We start from the raw sequence: 24360 nt of genomic DNA on the forward strand, positions 1-24360 counted from the left end.
CTACTTGTGAAGTGTAACTGCAGGCGCAAGGTCCTGTGCAGTTTCACACTTCGCACAGCCCATGCGACGATTCTGACTCTGTGTATGTTTGGCTCGTCACAGACACCTAATGGCTTTTTTGCGGCCCGGTACTAAACGACCCAATGCCCGGTACCGGTCTGCAGCCCAGGGGTTGGGAACCTCTGATCTAGATTCTGTGATTAGAGCTGCATCTCTTGCAACAGTCTGTTCTTCATAGCAACGGTCTGTTATGGAGAAATAACAGACCTTGGAAGGCCGTAATTAACCAATCAGAATCCAGTATTTAACACAGCGTTCAGAGTTCTTTTTGCACTACTGAAATTATTTATCTCAGTTTTTGTTCTTATTATCACTGTCTATTATTTTATCCAGTACTAACCTGAGTAGTCTTTTTTTATAATTAAACATACAATGAGCATCAGATTGAAATATTATGGGAAGTAGTTTTTGTATTTGATACAGGTAACTGTTATTTAGTATATGCCTTTTTTTTATTTTGTTAAAACTTTATTTATATTCTATTTGAGACATTTTTGTCCCAGAATAAGTCACTTGAATATCCTCAGACATGCAGCGCTGAGAAACTATCTTTTTAAAAGCATACAGGCTCCATCTCGTGGCCGTTGTCGGCAGTACAGAGCTGCTCCGGATGAAGCTATTTTCAGGGCTTGTGGGAACAAGAAGCAACAGAAATTATATCCCACCTTCATCTGCACTGAAAACATTTTTCTGGCCTCAGCAGGAGAACAGTTCAGATAACTACACTTGGCTGCAGTTAAACGTCACCCTTCACTGTGAGGTGACTGGGGGCGATCATTCAGCCTTAATGTAGGTTTTTATTGCACTTGTTGCACAATCCTGGAGACAAATGACTGTTGGGATGTTGTGGAGGTTTAGAGCCCAATGCTCTCAGCACAGTTTGCATCTGGTTCTCATCCAGCGTTAGATTGTAAAGTAGACTGGCCATGAACGACCCCCGGGAGCAGGGGATCCAAAAAGATCCACAGATAGGTTTTTAGTCTGGATTTTGTTTTTGATTTGTTGCCCATAAAAAAAAATTCCAGTAAATTCGTGATTTTTTTTTTACCGTAATTTCCATGACGTGGTTGACTTTCTCATGAATCGCATAAGTAGAAGCAGAGTGATGCAGTGGATTCATGAAATTAGCTCAGTTGTGCAATAGGCCGAACCTGGTGGGCAGCTGTGGGAACAAAGCACAGATATGAGTGGGAAACTGTGTGTAAAGTCTGTGTAAGGCCAGTGTGTCAACAAACACATGTTGCGGTTATGATCTCAGATGTTAAACAGAATGGACTAATTTTGATCATTAATTGAAAGAGATGATCTGGTTTCGGTTTCCTAAATAGCAAATATTTGCTCATTTTTTCTGTTTTATATCCTTAAAAGAGTCTAAGAGCCTAAAAAACCCTGTCGGTGTTCCATTCCGCGATAACAACCTGCTCACTGTACATCATCCCTCTTATTACACAGCTTTTTACTGACGGAATCAGTTATTTCACACAAACTATTGATTATCTTTACGTTTTAAAATAGTCACTCACAGTGAGAGCTGCGTCCATAGCAACTGTTAAAGTCGAGGTGAAATGAAAAATGTCATTTTCATCCTTTTAGATCACATCCCCGGTAATATTGTGCATCTATTTGACAATATAGGCCAAAAAAAATACAGATAATCAATTTCTTCGTATTCTTATATCAAAATCCGATCATTTATTCTTCCAGTAAAACTAAACTTCACTCGTGCTTACGTAAGTTAGCACCAAACAATTTCAACCAATCCATTCCAATCAATCTGCAACATTTAGCCGCAGAGCACCAAGAACGCTCGGTCAGTTAGCTAGCTACTGCGCTGTGGAGAACGTCTGTCTACGCCCACTTCTCAGCGATCAAATCAAATCCCTCTAATGATATGTCCCGCCTGCATGTCCTGTTTCACTTGGAACTACGTCACGATACGGAAGCTAGATACTCTCGAAATGCCGTTTCAGCTCGACTTTAAGTCTAGCCTTCTTAAAATGAGCTCAGCTAACTGTTTTTACTTTACATTAAATGGAAACATTTCCACTGATGGTGAAGTAAGACACGGTGATCGGGACCGCAGGAATCAGCGCTGCACCTGATTGAGGTTTTCTGTCTCGTCACTGTCAGAGCCTGTTGACATTTTCTTCTCCATTCACCGTCTTTAATCACCGCCGTATCCCGTACTGTGTTCTGTTTAATGTTTACTTCATGTGCCGTGTTCAGTTTTGGAGATCTCTCTGTCGTAGCCTTCAGTTTCTGCATTGTTTAACCTTTATTGCTTTCTCTCCGCTGTTTTGTCTCTTTTATTTTTTTCCCTCTGTAAACAGACTGACGTCAAATTTATCAGACTTCTTTTTCGGCAGATTGATATGATTACAGTTTCAGATTACAGCCACATCCCTAGCGACGGTCTGTTCTTCATAGCAACAGTCTGTAATCGAGGAATAACAGACCTCGGAATGCCGTGGTTAACCAATCAGAATCAAGTATTTAACACAGCTGTGTTCAAATTATATATAATCATAAATTATAATTTTTTTAATGAGGAGAAAGATGCAGATGTAATTCTAGAAGTTTTAATAAGTTAATTTCAATTTTTTTTGCTAAAGTTTAAAGTTTTTTATGCCTTTAAACACAAAAATCAACTAAATCAATGAATGAACGAAAAACCTAAAAACTGATCAAATACAAAGACTATGGTTTGTTGAAGCCTGTCCGTAGCAGCTGACAACAACATACTTTTTTACATTTATTTTTACCTAAAAACCAAAACAAAATGCATTTAAGAAAAATATGTTTTAACAAAGCGGGTCATGTAGAAGAAAGTTGTAATTTCCGTAAGCCTGAAAAGAAAGTGAAACTTTGTCCAAATAAAACAAGCAAATAGTCAGGAATGAGAAAGTGTTGACACAAAGAAAAGTCCCTCTGATGCAGGCTGAAGACCGGACATCAACAGGACCAGTGTTGTTATTTCTATTTAGTTTGACCAGTGTTCATATAAACTGTTTATTTAGGGGGTAAGCAGATATGAAATATTTCTATACTCTGGCTGGCCTTTCATGTCTTCACTTCTGTTTCACCATCCCTGCATTAGCAGTCTGACAGCACATCACACTGTTGATCTGATCTGTAAACATCTGGCACTAATAATCACAACACACTCAGAATCACTCACATTTCGGCCGCTCTGAGGTTTACATCAAATCCTGATTCAGAGGAAAGTGATGCTGATTCTCGCTCCTCACCCCCCTGAAGCTGGAACTGACAGAAGTTCTTCAGAAATGCTCGCCAGATGTTACAGATTTTTCCCATCTGACTCGGAGCAGAAAATTGCTGTTAAATTTTACTGTTGGGGTTACGCATGCATTGGACATGGTTAGGTTCCGGTTCCAGAGGATGAATGTGGATCGATGCAACATCCTGCAAAGAGTCAGGGGTGAACCGAACCTCTCGCACAATGACAGCTGAGATCGGCTCCAGCCCCCTTAACAGGATGAGTGTTATAGATAACAATGGATATAATGAAAGGGCTCAATTTAAAGGGTTGGTTCACTCAAATATCATTTCTTTGTTGCTCATAGCATCAACAATCGCATTTATCAACTTCAGCAAAAATAGAAGAGAGACAGAAACATTGTCCTAGTTACTAAAGATTATCCTCTGAGCGTTTTCATTGGATCTACTTTTCCTGAAGAAATAGTCCCTTAAACTGTTGACAGTGGGCTCTGTGGATTATCCACAGAAATGGGGTCACTGTTATTGGAAATAAAAGATGCTGCTGTTGATTTAGTAAGTATTTTAAGCTTTTGGCCACACAATCATATTTTTATCCAATTTCTGAAAGGAGATAGAGAGATAAAAATGTGGAAAAAATAGGTCAAATAAAAAGAAAGTGTCGGCGTTGCTGAAAAGATAAGTAGTAAAGTGAAGTCATGTACCTACACTGGTGATTTGTCTGCGTTTTTTAAATGACAGAATGAGTTTGCACACGTCCATACTTTAACACAACTTTGATGTTTAAGCCCTGGGACATAATATTGAGGCCAAATCTAAAGCTGTAAAGTGTGTCACTGTTGGCCTGAAGGCCTGCGCACATCTTTTAATGTGCTTGTGTGAAATAAAATCAACATCGTCTGGTGACTGTTTGATGTTGTGGAAGTGGCAGAGAACTTAAAGCGATTCAGGCAGCAGCATAAAACTCTATTTGCATCATTGTGATTCCTCAGCACCTTAAAAGCACTTTTGCTGCAACAGCTGCAGAACTTCTAAACTCTGTTTGATTTCGGCTGCATTATACAGCGAGAGCATAATGAAGAGCACGAGCAGCCTTCCTCCCCTGCGGCTCACTTATGTCTGAGTGATAATAATGATGCTGTGGAAGAGCTATCTGCTGCCCCCTGCGGGCTCACAGTGGTACTGAGGATGTAATGGAAGAAAACCCCTTTAATCTCCTTACTGCAGACAGCGCGCGCACAGTCACATGCATGCGTGCATGCACACATGCAAACACGTACTGTGGGCTAAATATGGCGGTAAATAAGATTGTGGACGCTTTTAGTTTTGGTACAAAACAAACACTCCGTGTGTTGGATGGTAATCCATCCTCTGATTGGACTTTAACCGTGAAAAAAAAAATGTCCTCAAGCTGCTAAAAAAGGACAGTTTTTATTTATTTTGCCTTTGCAGCAAAATCAATAATTCAAAATATTTTAGATAAAAAATAAACCTTTAAGAAAAAAACAGATTCCAATTTCGTGACTCATTCTTGTGCAGCTGAGCACCTTATCAGACAAAAAAAAAAATGCTAATTCACCTCAGAATACACCGAAGCTGTGAAAATAGCATGATGCGTCTGTCAGGCTCACACATGCGTCTTTACGCACGCGCACTGACCGCCCACTCCGGCGCTGTGTGTTCAGGCGGATTGGCTGCTAAAGATACCAGCGCCTGTGTGCGCGCTGTGGTTGGCTGCGGCTCTGCTTGGCCATTACGTTATGCTTACTCCACACACACAGGCAGGCAGCTGGAGAGAGGGAAGACGTAATGGTTTGATTCCCTGTGCACTTGCAATGGTCGTCGTCCTGACATTACTCGGCAGATTCCTCAAACGGGAGGTGCAATGAAGGTACGTGATGAATCTGCGGGTTATTTAGGATTCGGATTCACTGACGATGCAGATTTTTGGAGATTTGCGCGCGATGCTGCACCGACAGGAAGGGAATACCTCCATGCTAATGACAATTAGATGTGTTTGCGTGCACTTGGATGTGTTATATCAACAGGCTTGCGTTTTTATGCAGCAACACAATCTGATTTGATCTTGATATTTCCTCGCCTTTGCATCTCCAACCCTGTCAGTGTGATTTTTTTTTTAATTTCCCGGCGACAGTGCGACCCTGGCAAGGCTTCCCCTGCGTCTCCAGCCGTCCTGACAAACAGTAGGTACAGTGTGTAGCCTTTTAATGAGCCTGCTTTGACCCTAGTGTGATAGTTCAGTGGACTAAAGCCGCTGCAGCGACGTCCATTCATCGTCAGGCTCTAATCCGCTCTAATGAGATCCAGACTGCGGCCAGAGAGTGAGTGAGAGGGATGTTTGGGGGATGTCTCGGTGTGATGAGGAGAGATTCACCTCTCAGGTCCGACCGAGCTGTGTCAGGAGTCTCCTTCCGCTATGTGTGTGTGTGTGTGTGTGTGTGTGTGTGTGTGTTTGTGCTGCAGCACAGGGGGGGAGGAAAAGGAGGTGATGATGCTGTCTGGCAGCTCGAGCTCGGAGCTGATAATGATGAAGATGATGGCGATGATGTCATTGGTGGTGGCAGCAGGTTTGTGGAGACAGTCACGGTGAAAGGTGAGGGGGAGGCAGGGCTGTCACTACAACCTTCATCATCAGCATCAACATCCTCATCAGCTCTGTGTACACACAGAATGGAGAATACACTGGCGCATCTGAGAACAAGAGTTGTCACAATAACAGTACAATTATACTCATAATACTAGCTCTGTTTTGAAGTACATATACTTGAGTATTTATTCTCTGATGCCCTTCACTCTGCTACCTTTCAAAGTAAAAGTCTGTAATTCATGTGCCAGGACAGAGGGTTTCCCCAAAGCATCAGCTGCAAGCTAAGTAGTCGGCTGCTCCGCTCTGCCTGGTCACATATTTTTAAGTCTAAATATCACAGCATTAGTGGCGTTAACGGAGGAGAGAATCCACCCGGGCCTATTTAACCTACCCAGGGGCTTTTATTCTGAAAATTACCCCTTTTGAAAATGTACACAGTATGTTTTGGAGAAATGCAACTCCCTCTGTGTTTGAAACCCAGCTTTTTAAACATATTCAGTATGTTAGCGTTCATAAACACATATTAAGAGTTTGCATATTAGAAATAACATCCCTATGTCTCGTATTGTTCTGGCTTCTCCCTCCACTACGCTGCATAACCTACAACAAGCTATACATCATCATAAATGATGCAGTCGGAGAGAATAAACATACCAGCAGTATATGAAACCTTTAGAGTCACTACAGTGTTTTTCAGGTTAAGGTCACGATTGTTTTCTGCTGCTGAAACTCAACAAAATGCAGCTTTAGTCACACAAATGTCACACTGAGCAGACACATTCTACTTTCGTATATTATTCTGCAGATAAATTAGCACTTGTGTGATATTTTGTATGCAGTAGGTCAAGCATTTGTCACTCCGTGCGGTAGTTCATTTTCCGAACGCACATCACGGCCCACTGTGTCCCGGGGAAACAACATGGGCGAGATGTTTTATTGACTAATCTGCTTTAAATTGAAAAGCAGCTTTTCGGCCCCTGTGGAACACTGTTAGCTGAACTGAGTTAGCATATATCTGAAACAGGAGCGACTGCTGCACAGTATGTTATCATCCATGCCATTTAATCAGGGACAGACCTGTGGGGATGTTCGATTATTACACACGATGCGTTCAGAATCCTCTTACAGTTTAATTTCCCTGCACATTCTGTAAATAGTGGACGTAAATACGCACAAATCTCAGACCATGTAGCACTGATGTAGCACCCTGCATCATATGAGAACTTCTTCTTAAGTAGATCAAAATATCTAACGCTGTAAAAAGGGTCCGGGGGCACAGAAGCAGACTCTGGTGGTTATAAATGAGTCCAGTCATGTTTCATATTGCAGGACAGCCTGTGCCTTTTTATATCGCTGCACCAGAAGAATTCTCCAGGCTAAATCCACGACCACGTCCTCCCCTGCTTTTGCAGTAAACTGTGTAAATCTGTTATTTTTGCAGACGCAAATGCAAACTTAGCCGGCAGCAGAGAGAGTTTTATGTGCACGTCTCTCTGGACGTCTGCATGTGGCGTCTGCAGGCTGCAGCAGACATCGCTGAAGCGTTTATGTAGGTCAGATTTACATTAAATATTTGATTGATTCTCATTATTTTTAGATAAACAAGAAAGACAGTCATGATTTAGTTTATTTTCAGTGTTCACTCCTCTGTCTCCGAAGTGAGGCAGCTGAATCCCTCCTCGCACTGTGACTGACATTATGATGCCAGAGGAAAAAAAGAAAGAGGAAATGAAATGCGAGACAGAGACAGTGGATGATGGAAAGATGGTAAAGATAGCTGTAAAATGCGTGAAGCTGTTTACAGTGAAAACCACCATAAAACTGCCTGTGGGGTGTCTGTCGAGATGATCACATGGATGCTTTCCACTCGTGGTCTCTAACAGAACATGTAGACAGAGCTGCAAACCTTTGATGTAAGTGTTTCAGGTTTTTAATTGACCTAATTAACAAAAAAAACATTAATAATGATTTATTTGTTTCCTAATTACATTCCAAACAACAAGATAAGATGCTGTGTTTGAATGTCAGGGCATAAAAATGACACCAAAATAGATACTTTGTCGTTACCTTCCACCCCTAGCATAGATGAATAGTTAATATGGGTACTTCAGTGATGTCCTGTACTTCCCATAAAGTTGGGGAAGAGATAGATACAGATTTTAAAAATGAACGGAAAGAAACAGGTTAAGATAATCCTGAAGAAATGTGGGGAGGAGAGAGAGAGAGTGGGGGATGACACGCACCAAGTGAGCGGCAGCCCGGGAGTCGAACCTGCGATCAGTGCGTCGAGGACTGTAGCCAAACCAGCGCCCCGATAATCCCGACTTTTAAGATCCTACATTTTCCACAAATCAACTGAATTGTGTCTTTAATTAGAACTGCCTCCTCAAAGCCTCCAGATAGTGATGCATGTTTTCTGTTAAAGCCTAAACCTGCAGGTCATCATCAGCCAGAGCCACCTTGTGACATCATCAGGGTTACTTCCTTAGGCTTCAGAAAGCTCCTCCAGATGCACTAAAGACATATATGAACGTTTCAGCAGTAGATAAATCATGACATGCACAGAACCGAATGAAAAGTCACTTCATAATGTCTTAAAAGAAGGTAAAAAGTCTTGCTGTTCTAGTTAGTCATCCCGTCTCCGTATGACCCATTTAGTCTGCATCTCTGTCCCATTTGGGCACATTTGTCTGTGTCGATGCAATTTTAGAGATTTGATCCTCAAACGCTGATTTTATGAGGTCAGATCGCTGTTCGTCCACATGAGGCCTGCTCGTTTTCTTCCCCTTCTCTGGTTTAAATTCTATTTAAATCTGCCTCACTTACTTTTTCCCCTCTCTGTTTGTTTGTGTGCGCAGAGGAGCTGCTGGCTGCTCCTGTTTGTTTGATGTTGAAGCAGCAGTGTGAGAAATATCTCAACTGTTCAGTCGCTCAGAGAGTCCAAAGGTGACTGGAAGGACAAATACACAAACACAAAATGGTTTTTCCCCGAGGTAAAGCTTAAGTGATGAAGCCGGAGAGAAAATATAAGTGCTTCAAGTAATAACAAAAACAATGTAGTCCATGTGATGTTTGCTCTTGTCACTTGTTTGTTCGGGACTCCCTGCCTGCAGAGCTTACAGTGCGCTAATTGAAGTGACAGAGGGAACTCGTGCTGCTGGATCATATCCAGATAAATCTGATTTCATGGGCAGACTGCAGCGGCTCCTGGAGACGCAGTAAATATTCCTTTTAGTAGTTTTTTACTGCCACATGAAGGACTTTTTAGCAGTTGAACATGAGGTCAAGTTTATGCCACGGGCGCCAAATTGAAGTCTTTATGTTTAATGGTTTTATTCTGCACACAAAGATAGAGTGGTAGTGGAACATTGAAACGCTGAAACAGCTTCTTTTGGTAGATTTCAGAACACGGCATGAAACAAAAAATATTAGTGCTAAAACATTTAATCAGTTGGCAGAACATGTATTCATTCAATGTCTTTCATGAGGCAATGATTCCAACATGCACTGCTTACAGCTTATCCAATCAGAGGATTTGTTTGTTTCATATCACTGTCTATTGAATATTTTCAGCTTTGGGGCTTTTATTTTGACGGGACAAGCTATCATAGATTCTTGGACTGTATTTTCTGGTTTTGGGCTTTTATTTTGACAGGACAAGTAATTTAAAGATCCCACCTTGGACTGTATTTTCAGGTTTGGGGCTTTTATTTTGACAGGACAAGTAATTTAAAGATCCCACCTTGGACTGTATTTTCAGGTTTGGGGCTTTTATTTTGACAGGACTAGCTATTTATTTAAAAAGGCTATCTTGGACTGTATATTCAGGTTTAAGGCTTTTATTTTGACAGGACAAGTAATTAAAAGATCCCACCTTGGACTGGATTTTCACGTTTTGTGGCTTTTATTTTGACAGGACAAGCTATTTAAAAATGGTATCTTGGACCTTATTTTGGTTTAGGGCTTTTATTCTGACAGGACAAGCTCTTTAAAGATGCCTCTTTGGCCTGTATTTTCACTTTTTGAGGCTTTTATTCTGACAGGACAAGCTACTTAAAGATGCCTCATTGGCCTGTAGGTAATCCATCCAACAAACTATCCAACCTTTCCAGTGTAACGACGGATTTAACCTTTAAAAACCGTCCTGACTGCCTCGGTGCAGCGGGGGAAACCTCCCCCCTCCTCCTCCTCCTCCTCCTGCTCTTCTTCTCGCCGTGACTCCACATATAGAGCCTCGTTCCTGTGCTTACATAACCCGTCCCTAAGCAGATGGGTGAGGTCAGATCACAGGGTGTTTGTGACAAGTCAGAGCAACGCGCCGCCTTAAGAAGCGATGTGGCAGTGCCCTGTGAATTCCATTGTTTTCCTCACGGAGCCGGGGAGCACAGAGGGCTTACATTATGCTCGTGTCAGCTATTGATTCTGCAGAACGGAGGAGGAGGAGGAGGGAGGGAGGGGGGGACAACAGAAGACATATTCTCCCCTCGCTGTCCTCCCTCCCTCCCTCCTCCTCATCAGTATGCTCCAAGGAGTCGAGGCTCCCATCACGCCATCTTTGCTCCCTGTCTCCGGCCCGTCTCGTGGTCAGCAAAACATCCGACCGACTCTGAACGCTCACTTTACTTAATTTCTGTTTATCCTATGACACATGAACGCAGCATAACATCCACCACAATGTGTGTATTGTGTGGTTGTGACTTGTAACAAATCCTCTGCTTCTTTCTGGCTGGTTTGTCAAATTGTAAAAATAATGCAGCAGCTAACTGAGGAGTTTAACTCTCGTCATTAATAGCAGCTTTTAGCGTCTACTTGTGTCTAATTATCTGGAACCTCAAAGCTTGTAAAGAGCACTCTCAATAATGTGCTGCCTGATATCTCCCTCCTCCTCCTCCTCCTCCTCTCTTTCTCATTCATCTCCTTTCTCCATTTTCTCTCTCAACAAGGGAGACTGTCTACTTAAGCTCTTTATCGTGTCATTGAGTAAAGGACTTCTGGATATGGTTCTACATCAGCTTCATGTTTTTATTAATGATATTAGAAGTTATTTTATATACAGGAAGTTGAACACCTGATTTCATGTTAGTTTTTAATGTCTGTAAACCTGGAATGATTCATGATTGATTCTCTTCTGAACGTCTCTATAAGATGTCTGTAAAAGTTTCCTGTGTGTGCTCTCTGTAGGCGGGGGCCTCGTCCATGTGGGCGTCATGCTGCGGGCTGCTGAACGAGGTGATGGGCACGGGCACGGTGCGGGCGCAGCAGCCGGGGTTCGGAGCGGGGGCCGGGCCCTTCCGCTTCGCCCCCAGCGCTGGGTACTCCACCTACCCCCCCACCAGCTCAGGGAGCGCCGGGCAGCTGTGCAAGGCCTGCGGACTGGCCTTCTCTGTCTTCAGACGCAAGGTAAACCACACAATTCTTATTAATTTTACTAATCATCTTTCAAATCCGACTGAAAAGCAGCTGTTCGGTTTCTCTTCATGTCAGCGCTTTCTGATCATCAACGTGCAGGGAGGAAACCTTGCTCAGTAATCCCTCACAGTCGAGGTTTAGTCAGCTGTTTTTCTGTGTCTGAATTATGTAATCATTGCGTGCTCTTGTGAGCAGGGACTCCGCGGTGCATTCAAGGAAACACCGATATTCATAGTACCGAATCACCTGCCAAACAGAGACCACCAAAATGACAACGATATGGTTTCACTCTGAAAGGAAACACATTCACACTATCAGTTACATCAATTTGTTTTTTACAAGGTTTTTTATTTCATCTTTATTTATAGACTGTAGCTTGGCTGAATGTTACGGCAGCATCCAGTTAAAAGTTAACATAAATAAAATAACAGACAGACGTGAATAGAACAGAGTAACAGCCACTAAAGGTCGTCACACGCAGAAAGAGGACCCTGATGTTTCTGTAATGTTACAAATACAGAAACAGAAAGTTGCTCACTGTGATTAAAACTTGTTTAAAGCAGGTTTTAAGTCTGTAAGAGGATTTTCCTGCTCCTCTGTAATTAATGGAAGTGAACGTCTCTCAAAGCACACTTACTCAAGTGCTGTACTTAAGTGCAATTTTGAGGGACTTCCAGTATTTCCAATTGATGCTACTTTATACTCCCACTCTATTGCAAGTAATATAGAAATATTGTACTTTTTAGTGCTCTACATTTTTCTGTCCGCTGTGGTTACTTCCTTTCAGATTTAGATGAAACATACATGTTTTATAAGCTTATAAAACACGACATTTAATGTCTCATGGTTGTCAAAATATATGAATCGATACTTTCAATAACGTGTTTTAAAACGATTTAATCTCTGTTATTTTAACGTTCGAAGCTACAGTCAGATTTTCAACCCAAAGCTGCCACGAGCAAAAGAGAGAGACAGCAGCTGTGGTCGAGTGACACAGACAGGAAGTGAGGAAATAAGACATTGTGTTCTGAACGTTTGTCAGTGGTTACCCCCTCAACAACAAAGTCACACGCCTACACCTCCGTAAAACCCCACGATTTTGTTTGTAGGCCGAAGTTGCGCTTCATCCTGCTGACTGTCCGTCTGCTCCGCCTTTCGGCAAATTTAAAACAAGAAAATTATCTTATTTCTTTTTTTGTTGCTGTTGTATCAAAACAGGTATCGAGTATCGTTTTTTATTACTAGTATCGAAGTTTGAATTTCTGGTGCACGACAGCCCGATGTCTCGTAGCTCCTAGCAGCTCCACCGAGGAGAGATTTATCCCCTAAACCTCCTACATGGTTTTATTTTAATCATTACTGAAGAAATGTTTTCTCAAAAAAGTAGCATAACTTAGTTTTTTCTTCTTCCCTGTCCTGTGATTAATCTGATGACATCACATATTTATTTTTGGGGTGTTGGGAACTGCTAAGCTAAACTAGCATACCGGTTAAAACTAGCTCCACCTTGACGATCTACAACAGCAAAATGCTGCTGATACATTGATGCAACAGTGTTAACAATCTCCGTAATAAAATGATATATCAGTGGTGATTTTTCAGTACGTATTATAGCAAGGCTGTACTTTTTATATAAGTGGGATCTTGAATAAAGGAAATGCATGTAATGGAGTATTTTAACAGTCTTGTCCTAGAACCTTCCATCTAAGTACTTCCTCCTTCGCTGTTTCAAGTCGGAAATTTGACCTAAAAGATTTGTGGTTCGTTTTGGAAAATTGTCTTTAAAGTTTGGCATGACTTGTAAAGTCGCCGTCACATCCCTTTAAGAGCAGGCACCGTGCACATTCACTCTGGCATTTGAACGTGTCACAGTTTAATGGTGAGTGTTTCTGTCTGTCTGCCAGTCAGACGCAGTCAGAGACACTGATGAAACGCTGCGGTTTCCTCTTAGATCACTTTATCCTCACACACACACACACACACACACACACACACACACACACACCGCTCTTGACTCCCCGGACACACACACATTAGTGTGTCAGCGTGATATTTTCATAGTGTGAATAAAAGCAGCGCCGGGGGATTAACAACAAACGATTGTAGGAAAGTATGTGTTACGGTTGGAAATGTGCTTCCAGTGGACCGGAGCACGTTTGTTCATGAGTGATAAGAAAATGTTCACAGCCGGGCTGACCTGCTTTCCTGAACATTTGAAGTGTCAATCCACTCGCTGCTCTCTATCAGGAGACGGCGTGGAGCCAGTGAAATGTCAAACATCACCAGGAGGTGCACTGGAGTTTCTTTTTCTTTTCTTTAGTCTCTCTAAGAAAGTGACGGAGCTCACAGGAAGTGAGCGTCTGTTTCAGATGTGTGTCAGAAATGTTTCTCTCTGCTGTGTGGAGACACAGACGGCTGACTGTGGGGAGAACGGGATAAACAATGTGACAGTTTGGGGAATAGTTTAAGTCAGAGTCCCAACATGAGTACGATTATTTCTTTGTCATAGATTTAATGATATCTAAAGATTATTTTCACTATCAACACATCTGTTAATTATGTTATCTCTTAAAAGATAAATTTACATTTAAATTTGGAGATAATTTAAATTGTAAATTGCTTGTTTGGTTGCAGCAAAAACCAAAGAAATCCTCATATTTGAGAAGCTTTAGCGTGAGCATAGTGAGCATGTTTGAGTCATAGATGGGGGTGGGAATCACCGGGTGAATCACCATCCGTGGCCCACGATAACGATGATATCACGAGTCAGAGCGATAATTGATATGTTGCAAGACATTCTTATAAGGATGCATCATGATATCTGGTTAACTTCTTATTCGGCCAAATAATTCCGTTCACGTTACTCATGTCATCAGTGCCGACTCGAGGAGTCATGAAGTAGTGACGTGGTGACTCAAAATCTGTTTAGAGCGACATGTACCATAAAAACCAGAATATAAATCACACCAGAACCAGACTCGGAACCTGGCCGTGCATATGATCCATCCTCCTTGCCAAGAACGCAAACAGGTTTCCTGTTATCCATGTCGTGTTGATAAAAACAGCAATGCTGATCCACTAGTTATTTAAGATTAAAAGTCCACTTCCTGTCACGCAGATGGACGACAAATGCGCGGCTTGTTTAGGAGCAGCATTGCCGCTACAGCGAGTTGCCCACATAAAACGTGGATCTGAACCCGTCTGGGTCCCGGGTCCTAGTTCCAGTGGACCCGTGAAGACCTGTAGTGCCCAGCCTACGGTAACGTTGACGGTGCATGTCTGTGACAAAGATTTAGCTATGTTAAATTATAGCGCCATTGTCGTGGTATTTTGGTCGCACCTGTATGTAGGAAGCAGCCCACTTTTTAGATGGAAAAAAAAAGTTGTAAAAGTACGTCTTATACTCTGAATTTTACAATATTTGGCAGCAGCCTATTGATCAGGACGACGATATATTGCCGTATCGGTATTTTGTCCCACCCCTAGTCATGAATTACTCAAGCAATGAAACAATGCAGATTAATAATTATTCCCTATATGGCAAAAATAATAAAGATAACATGCAAAATAATCCCACTGATGAAAAGTGCTTCGACTGTGATCCCCCGCTACATCAGACAAAACTCCACACACACTTTTTAATCAGTTTGCTGATGAATTATGAATCTGAAGGGGAAAAAAATGTGATAAATGACAAAATGATTCTGCTGAAAGTTCATAATTTCTTATCTTGAATTATCACCAAGTTCTTCTCGCCAATATCCGGCAAGTCGCTGCACCAAATCATGTAGTGATGGTGCTGATTGCTCGTTTCAGTGCTAATTAAATGTTGCAGCAGCTTCGCTTTCCTTCCATCGTTTGGCCCATTTTCAATCTTTAAAGATATATTTCAGGAGATGTTAATTAATTCATGAGAAGTGGCACAGAGGATAAATAGTTGAATGTGCTAACAGAAGGCCTTTTTAGATGTTATTGGAAATGTTTCTTCACTCTGATCACGTCTGACTCTCCGCTCCCTCCCTCAGCACATCTGCTGCGACTGTAAGAAGAGTTTCTGCGCCCTCTGCTCGGTGCTGCAGGAGAACCTGCGCTGCTGCACCACCTGCCACCTGCTGCGCGGCACCGCCTTCCAGAGGCCCCGGCTCATGCAGCTCCGAGTCAAAGACCTGCGCCAGTACCTGCTGCTGCGCAACATCCCCACCGACACGTGCAGGGAGAAGGAGGACCTGGTGGACCTGGTGCTGTGTCATCAGGGGACGAGGGAAACCCAGAGACCGGTGGAGGAGGAGGACGAGGAGGAGGAGGAGGACGAGGAGGAAGAAGAGGAAGAGGAGGACACTCATGAAGAGGAGGAGGAGGAAGAGGAGGAGGAGGAGGAGGAAGGGGGAGATGACGACACGGACAGTCTGCACTCGGTCCCAAACTCGCAGGCTGCCTCGCCTCCCTCCGCCACACGCTCCGCCTCTGAACAGTCGGTGATCTCCGCCTCTCAGGGAGACGTGCTCAGCCCAAGTGACAGCTCAGGGACCACCAGCCAGGTCTGTGTGTGTGTGTTTGTGTGTGTGTGTGTGTGTGTGTGTGTGTGTGTGTGTGTGTGTGTGTGTGTGTGCGTGTGTGTTATACCCTTCATTTACATATGCCATACTTCCTCCACATCTGTCCTCATTCTATCAAAGATCATTAATTTCAGCGGTGAAGTCATCTTATTTACAAGATTCAGTGTGACTGTGACAAACAAACACCCTCGTGCACATCTTTAGACTTATTTTATTTAGTGCTTTATTCCTTCCTTCTGCTGTTTTCTGTGTTGTTACGTCCCCTTATTCTTCTCTGCAACATTTCATTTTTTTCCTCCATTCATACAGAGAAAGCTCCGCTCTGCAGCGCTTCACTGGTCAGCTGACTGTGCACGTGACAGCTGCAAACAGCTGTGTTAGCCATGTGTACTTGTATCTGTATGTGTGTGTGTGTGAGTGTGCAGAGCCTTCAGACTAGCCAGCAACGCAGCTTAAGCTCTTTGCCTTTTTTAGGTCTGTTACATAGGCTGAGTCTGTTATGTAACAGGCCCACAGGTTGAGAACTCCCCACAGCGTCACAGCTGCAGCCAAACAACAGAAACACTACAGAACATCCCTCCTCTCGCCCCCGCAGATTATCTGTCCCTCCTCGCGTCTAACAGCACATGTGGGCTTTAAGTTTTTAGGATTATTCTCTGCAACTAAAAATGTTTTTATCTTTGCAAGACAAAATAATGAACTGCTTTTGCAAACAGGCCAAACATTGTGTGATCATAGACATCAATATTTATTATGGAAGCATAAAAATAAGGGGAGATTCTGCCTTAAAATCCAACTACAGTTAAATCTGAACTACAGATTTAGAAATGAGCTTATCCTGCTCCCTTATGAAACATCAAACAAAGATACAAAGTACTGCTGATATAAGCTTTGAAATTAAAGACTCATTTAGATGTGTAACCTTGAAACAGGCTTCATGTTATGTTTTTGGCTTTTGCCTTCATTGATAGGGCAGCGGAAGAGAGACAGGAAAATGTGGGGAGGAGAGAGCGGGGGGATGACATGCACCGAATGATCGGCAGACCGGGAGTCAAGCCTGCGATCGGTGCGACGAGGACTGTAGCTTCTGTACGTGCGGTGCCCGCTCTACCAACTGAGCTAAACCAAACCAGCGCCCCCAGGCTGAATATTTTTAATGGAAATGACGATTGACAAGATATTGGAGAAAAAAATCTAACGCATAGCGGCGCCCCACTCTCTCTTCACCTGTTTCTGACACTAACCGCTGTCCTCTCTCTCTCTCTCTCTTTCTCTCTATAAAGGCATTAAAGGCCAAAATAACAATAATAATAATAAAAATTACAAATAATCATTCTTTTTAAGGTATTATTATTATGTTACTGAATTGCCATTTTTGCAAGTGTACAGGGAACATTTTAATGCAGAATCCATTTTCTCATCCATCTTATTCCATCGGCTATAGTCTGACGACCATATAGCCTCTTGTGAACATGTCGGGCGTGTAGCCAGGGTTAGAGATAAACGACTTCCTGTCAAGACTTCCTTTTCCTTGTGCTGCATTGTTTAAGGAAAAAGAAACTGTTTCTATTGTGATTTACGTTAATTAACGGGTCTTACCTTTGCTGGAATTTCAACATCATGATGCAGATTAGTAAAAAGTAAAAATGAGGCTTTGTCAGGTCTGTCCTCAAGAGGAGAAGAAAACGACTTTTAAAATGCTCGTTTGTTTGGATCGATCATTTCGGATGCTTTAAGGAGGTCAGGAAATCTGAACGCTGAACGGCTTTCGTGACACAGCGTCAAGGGAATTTGAATTTTAGATCTAGAACAGATTGTTAGCTGCTAGCATGCAGACGTCTGTTTGTAGAGATGAATAAGAAGCTAAATCGTCATCAGAGAGCCGCTGCTAATGCTCTCCTCACGGACTGTTTTTCCTGCATTCGCCGCAGCCTGCTGATACGTGATTGGTTAATATTACTCGGACTACAAGCGAGTACAAACGATGACCATGGGACTAGTTTTATGTCCTCATCATGGTCAGTATTTTCTCATGAGCTGTTCCAGTGAAGGGAAATCAATCAGGCCCATGTATCACATTTTTATCACTTTGTACATTTTAATGTCTTGTAGACATTTCTTTTCTATTATTAAAACAAAGAGTTTAGCAGCTTGTTCAGCCTGTGCAGCAGTCTGCGCTCTCTAAGTGCTTCCTACTTCTGTCATAAGTTTAAAATGGTTGAAACGGGAAGTCAAAGAAACGTTGTGCTCCAGAGAGGTTTGGCACTTTGCGTGTGTCAGAGCTGCTGCTCCTGTTTGTCTCTCTGAGGAGGCCGAGCCCGAGCGAAGGCATCATGTCTGCGTGAGGGGAGACATCTAACACCCCATCGCTGGACGATACATTATTAACACAACTCCAGTCCAGGTCTGAGGCGAAGAGAGGATTTAACTTTTTACAGTGTAGAAACGGCACGATATCACACATATTTAACTTATTTCCGCTCTTTTGTCGAGCAGATAAAAGAATAAAGAGGCGATATCTTCTCTTCAAAGGGCACAAACGGCTGAAATAAAACAGAGCTGTGCACCAAACAGCTGTTCTGCAGCTCCATTTATTCTGCTTTCATCCGGCAAATTCCTGACCTCCACCTTCAAAGGGAATAATTAACCGCCGAGTTAAGAGCGACAACAAAGTCTTTCATTAGATGTGTGAACATTTGCAGTTTAAAGAATGAGATCACAGGGAGCATTGATGGTTATATGGAGGCGGAGGAAACTATGAGTTGTAATCGGACACCACAAGCTTTGTTTCCTTTAAACTTTGATGTTCAAGGTCACATTTCTTCATCCATATTGTTCTGTCTGCACATGCTTCAAGAGTGATTTGATGTTTGGTGATTAAACAGTAGAAATAACCTGTTTTATTGGCTGATCAGTGAGTGAAATGCTGCCATTTGACCTTAAGTGACCTTCAGTGTTTTGTTCTCAAACAGGAGCATGAGGACACTCCGACAGCGTCCCTCCTAAACCTGGAGCCCGCTGAAAACATGATGGAGGTACGACACTCTCTATTGTAGACTAATGAGGCATTCAGGGGCCGCACACTGCGTCGGTGATTGCAGCTTTTGTCTCCCCCCGTGTGTGGACTTGCAGGTCAGTCCGGCGACGCAGAGGAGGATCCGGGCCTCGCTGTCTGATCTGGACAACGAGGAGGCGATAGAGAACCTCTCCGTGCGCCAGCTGAAGGAGATCCTCGCCAGGAACTTTGTGAATTACTCCGGCTGCTGCGAGAAGTGGGAGCTGCTGGAGCGCGTGCATCGGCTGTACAGGGAAAATCAGCAGAACAGGAAGTCGAGTAAGAGTTTCATCTTTAGCTTTTATTTGTTTTTGCATCAAATTTTTGACTTTTATTGTTAAAAAAACACCTTTTTTTCTTTATTCTTCCAGTGGAAAATGTCAGCATAACAGCAGGTAATTATTGTTTTGTTATGTGTGTAATTTCTGCCTTTTAATATGACACTATGAGCATTTTAACCCAACATGAAAATGCAGTTAGCTACTTCCTGTTTTGTGATTGCATAGCCTCTTACACATATGGTGCGTTCACTGTTTCCTAAACTAATAGATTTTCTCTATTACTGCCCATTTGTATCTATAAGTGGTTGCATATCCTCCGCCTCTCTGCAACAGTGGAGTTGGAGGTAAGAAGTTGTTTTAAAAAGCCACTTCACAGCTCCATCTCCTCCATGAACACAGTCATCATCTGATAGCATTAAAGGCACGCTGCAGCATTTTTATATCATCTTCCATTTGATCACATTAAGGTCACTTATCATCAGTGTCTTTACATTCTGTCACTCCTGCTTCTTTTTACTGTCTGCTTCATCTCATTTTATTTTGAAGGACAGCCTCACATCCTGTCATTAATGCACTCTCTGAGAGCTTTCACCCCTTGATGAGCCGTCACATTACTTCATTGGCAGCGTGTCTCCATCAGGTGTAATTACATTGTGAAGCTACTTAGAGGATCCCTTGTTGACATAAAGAGGATCATATTAGGCCTGTGAACAGGCAGGCGTACGTGCAGGGACAGCAGACAGGTTGCAGATGGATGATTCCCTTTTCCCTGACATACTGGATGTGAGCAGCAGGAGTCAGGTTGAGGCCAGTGAGCCGTCAATCAGCTGTCAGGTGTTTATCTTCTGTGAGCACCGAACCGGCATCATTTGCTCTGTTGATTGTTTTCTTTGGTTTATTTTGTAGCAACTAATTACAATAAAGGTATATAATATAATAATAATAATATAGGTAATAAAGTATTGTGAACATTTAACTTTTTAAATGTTTTTTTTCTTTCCAATTATTTAGAACGTGTTACAATTGGTTTAAAACTGTGTGTGTTCTCAACTGGTCTCGCCTCAGGACCCACCACCACCTCCTTGACGACAAATCGCGACTCAAATTTCAGATTTTTTCAACCAATCAAATATATTTAATGAAAAATGGTGCAGTTTGGACCTGAGACGGAATCACAACAGACAACACAATAATAGTGAACCAAAATGTTAATGGTGGATAAGGGGAAAATATTCCCTTTACTTATATATGATAAAAAAAAAAGTGCAACATAAATGCAACTACTGTCGGGCTCATCAAGTTTCAAGAATGTAACTGTAGCTGGTATTACCCAACCAGTGGATACATAGAGTGTAACTAAACTACACTGCTACTGCACGCACATTGAAGGAAACCTGTGTCCTTCAAAATAAAAGCGCAGCTTAGACTTTTTGCCACAACAGTTTTTTTTTTTTCAAGCACACATCCACTTTTGGGTCCTGATTCACCAGTTGAGAACCACTACTCCTATTTTAAACATACTTATATTTTTTTCGTAACTTCCAACCAATTGCAGGTCATTAAACATAAATAGCTTTATTCTTATATTTACAGATTTTGCATAAAAACGCAGAATCTGAAGCTGCATGACCAGATTTTGACATCAGAAGTGCATTTGTAGTCCGAGTTGTATCAACCAATCACGTATCAGCAGGTTTTGGTTGCATGCAGGAACAAACAGAGGAGAGCAAAACAGGCGGAATACAATCTGTTGTAATGTCATCCCGGCTCCGATAGGCGGTCATCTGATAAAGATTTAGCATTTTATTAATCTCTGTTAGTTGCTTGTTCGACTGTAAACAATGCAGAGCACAGAAAACAGCTGGCTTCACCGGACACCGCGATCCCAGAGATCTACATTTCAAATTTTGAGTCATAAAGACAAAAAGATGCACACAAAAGCCCTACGGAAGCCCTTAGCGGACATCCATCCATCCATTTTACTCTGTATTCCCGTGATAACGAGTTAATTCCGGTAGTTTTCTCAACTTCTTTTTTCTTGTTATAAAAACAAAGCTTGTTTTCCCATTATAACTGATTAATTTGGCCCGTTATCTCGAGATAACAAAGCTTGTTTTCTCGTGATAACGGGATAATTTTCTGGCAATCTAGAAAACAAAACAACAGGCTGGTCACTGTGATATTACAGACCATTGTCCGCACTAATGAGCTGCGTTCAGCCTGTTTCTATGTTTGTTTTGTGCTTTTGCAACTCTGGGGATACGAGTTACGATCATCTGACGTTGCCGTGGTGAAGCGTTGGTATGTCAAGATAACGAGATGAATAAGTCAGGACGAGAAAATGACCAGAAATTCCTCGTTGTCACGGGAAAACAGAGTAAATAAAATGTATGGACGCATGTGCAGGTTAATTTTGTCACTTGCTTTAGTTCCATCAGTTTATCACCACCCCTCTGCTCAAAATGGTTTGTCCCATGTAATGAGATGTCATCCACTTGTCATTGCTTTGTGTAATGTTGTTTAAATCATCACTTTTTCTTTGTGTTTTTCCAACAGTTTAAAGAGCTAACACTAAAAATAACTTCTCATATGTCCCTCCACAGATGGCGTCAAGGCTCAGCTGGCGGCCGACGAGAACTTGTGTCGCATCTGCATGGACGCCATCATCGACTGCGTGCTGCTGGAGTGCGGTCACATGGTCACCTGCACCAAGTGCGGAAAGAGGATGAGCGAGTGCCCCATCTGCCGGCAGTACGTGGTGCGGGCCGTGCACGTCTTCAAGTCTTAAAACTCTGTGTGTGTCTGTGCGTCAGGGAGGAGTCTCTCGCGGAGGATGAACTGCTGTGCATGACGTCTGGCAGGGTTCAATGCTGCAGCGGGCGCGAGCAACATCCTGGAAGCAGACTGTTGCCTCTCGCCTCCACCCGGTTTGTTCTCCCCTCCTTTACTAACTCATGACCCCACTTCTCCTCCTCCTGCTGGACCGTCATCAGCTGCACCGGGACACTCTTTCTCTGATAACAAACACACAGCAGGAACTCCCTGCCATCACTTCCTGCTCTCTATTCTCTGTTTCGGTTTCACTCACAGGAGAGGAGAGGAGAGGAGGCGGTCCCGTGGATACTTGAGGAGGATCGGGATGAAGCAGTGTGATTAAAAAAATATAAGATCCCAGGGTTAGAGTCAATATGGTTTACACAGTCATGCCACATGACACCGTGTTATCTCCCTCAGTGTTCTTTAGGATGTGCAATATCAGAAAAAAGAGACTTTCGTGTGTTTTTATCTATCTGTTAATCCGACTACCAAGCACCTGGTCATCTGGTCTCACTCACAGGAGGGTGTAAGGTGCCAAACGTCATGCCTTTGATCCACATTTGGTTTCAGATCTCACAGTTTATGCATCCATTAACCAGCAGGCTTGGTGTGATAGTTGAATTGTAGGACATAAAGCGTGTACAAGTTAACATTTGAGCACTTCCTGTGCTGTGATTGTGACGGCGTCGCCTTCAAAATAAAGTGCACGGACGTGATTTCTTCAGGAGCAAGGAGGAGGAAAACCGCTGCAATACATTCCTGTTACATCTAAAGAGTGAAAGTTAGTTTGTCAACTTTGAAACAGCAGAAATCTGAACTCAAGGCTTGTTTACTTTCTGATTATTTCATGGGCTTCTTCGGTGGATGGGGTGTAATCAGTTGTCATGGAGATGTGTCAGCCAACATTGGTCGTATATGAATGTGGATCACCTTTTTCCTGAGGAGGACCGTGAGATGCAGCTGAAGCTCATAAGTGGACCTTTAGTTGAGATTTTTGTCTTACTAGTTTGTCCTCTTTGATTTCCGATAACGTCCACCAAGCAATACCATTTAGTTTCCAAGTCTGCCAAGTGTCTTTCTTTGATTGTGTTGTCCGTTAACGTGTCCAATCTTAGGTAGGTAACAGGTGCTACTTCCTCTTTTCTGAGTGTAACATCGACGTATCTTTTTGTCCCATCGTCACGGCATCCTTCCTGATACCCATCATGCATTGAGAGGAAGAGGAAGCCTGGTTTACTTTAACCTGTTATGCAAACTAAACTCTTTTGTGTTCTTGTCATGAGATCCATTTAACTCAGACGTCACTAAATGATCTGTGTGTACAGTCTGCCTGTGGTACGTTTAAAAACAGAACTTACAAAGTGAATCGCATAGATAGCTTATATTGTTGTTTACTGATCAGTCATTAAATGTATATTTTTCCATTATACTCGGGAGACATGATTTAAATTCTTCTGATTGCGGAGGTTTAAAATAAAAAGACGTTTTTGAGAATGTATTCCTGCTGGTGTTGGTCGGGCGAGCTCCTCGGCCCTCTGATCGTGTCACTCTCTCACCATTAAACAGTCATGGTTTTTGGTTTCCAGCACTTCTGTTGTCGTCGTCTGCTTCAGATCCAAAAGTGACACCGACACCTGCACTGTAACAAACACTGTAACTCTGTACGTCTGTGTGTTGATGCTGCTGTTTCTCGAAGATGTCATTCATGGGCAGCTACAGTAATATCAGAGTAGAGGTCATCATGAGCACTCATAATCCTGGATCTTTATATTTTGGAATGTTGAACCTTTTTATTTTGGTAAACAAGAGAAAATGATTTATTAGATTCAATAAAATGCAGTATTACAAACCAGACAGTAAAACCTGCTCTTCATTTATACTGTCACTTATTAAAGGAGGGGTGTTGTTCTCATTTCAAGCTTCAAGCTTCCTTCTGTAATTAATTATGTGGAGTAGCTTAACATCACTTCAGTTAAAAACAACTGCTCTGTGCAGGCCCTCATACAGCCTCTGCCTGAAACAACTCGGTCAGCTCTGTCCCTTTAAGAAACCCCGCCCCCTACAAGCCTGCTTTCTTCTGATTGGCCAGCTCTCTGAAGCCTGCCGAGGGGCAGAACTCAGTGTTTGAGACACACCTCCTACCCTGTTGAGAGTAAACTTCACTTATGAACGATGTGAAATGAATGTCTGCTGCTCTTGTCCTTTGGAAAAGTAAACACTGATGTCTTTCCTTCACAGCCAAAGAAACACTTTCTCCGAGACAATGTTGATCAACTTGACGATTAAAGCCGTTGAGCAGAGCGGTGGAGTGAAAAAAAATTCAGAGGCAGACTGCGC

The 24360-nt window shown here is 42.5% G+C and overlaps 1 protein-coding gene across 1 annotated transcript; it reads left to right on the plus strand.

The window, feature by feature from the left end:
• Positions 1–5091: 5091 nt before the first annotated feature.
• rnf34b (ring finger protein 34b) lies at positions 5092–23867 on the plus strand. Its single transcript, XM_069673447.1, has 8 exons — positions 5092–5188; positions 11087–11305; positions 15340–15852; positions 18843–18905; positions 19003–19204; positions 19297–19320; positions 19509–19550; positions 21810–23867. Exons 1-8 carry the CDS (start codon positions 5183–5185, stop codon positions 21992–21994), a joined length of 1254 nt encoding a protein of 417 aa, XP_069529548.1. The 5' UTR covers positions 5092–5182; the 3' UTR covers positions 21995–23867.
• The last annotated feature ends 493 nt before the right edge of the window (positions 23868–24360 follow it).

The sequence above is a fragment of the Semicossyphus pulcher genome, unplaced genomic scaffold (assembly GCF_022749685.1).
Source record: "Semicossyphus pulcher isolate SPU_LCO1_2020_fin unplaced genomic scaffold, fSemPul1.0.p SCAF_22, whole genome shotgun sequence".
NCBI classification, from domain to species: Eukaryota; Metazoa; Chordata; class Actinopteri; order Labriformes; family Labridae; genus Semicossyphus; species Semicossyphus pulcher.

Bases quoted from the DNA above. Each gene is read 5' to 3' on its own strand.
- rnf34b (XM_069673447.1), top strand. The intron at 15,853-18,842 runs GTCTGTGTGTGT...GTTCTCAAACAG, and splicing joins GCTCAGGGACCACCAGCCAG to GAGCATGAGGACACTCCGAC. The intron at 19,321-19,508 runs GTAATTATTGTT...TGTATCTATAAG, and splicing joins AAATGTCAGCATAACAGCAG to TGGTTGCATATCCTCCGCCT.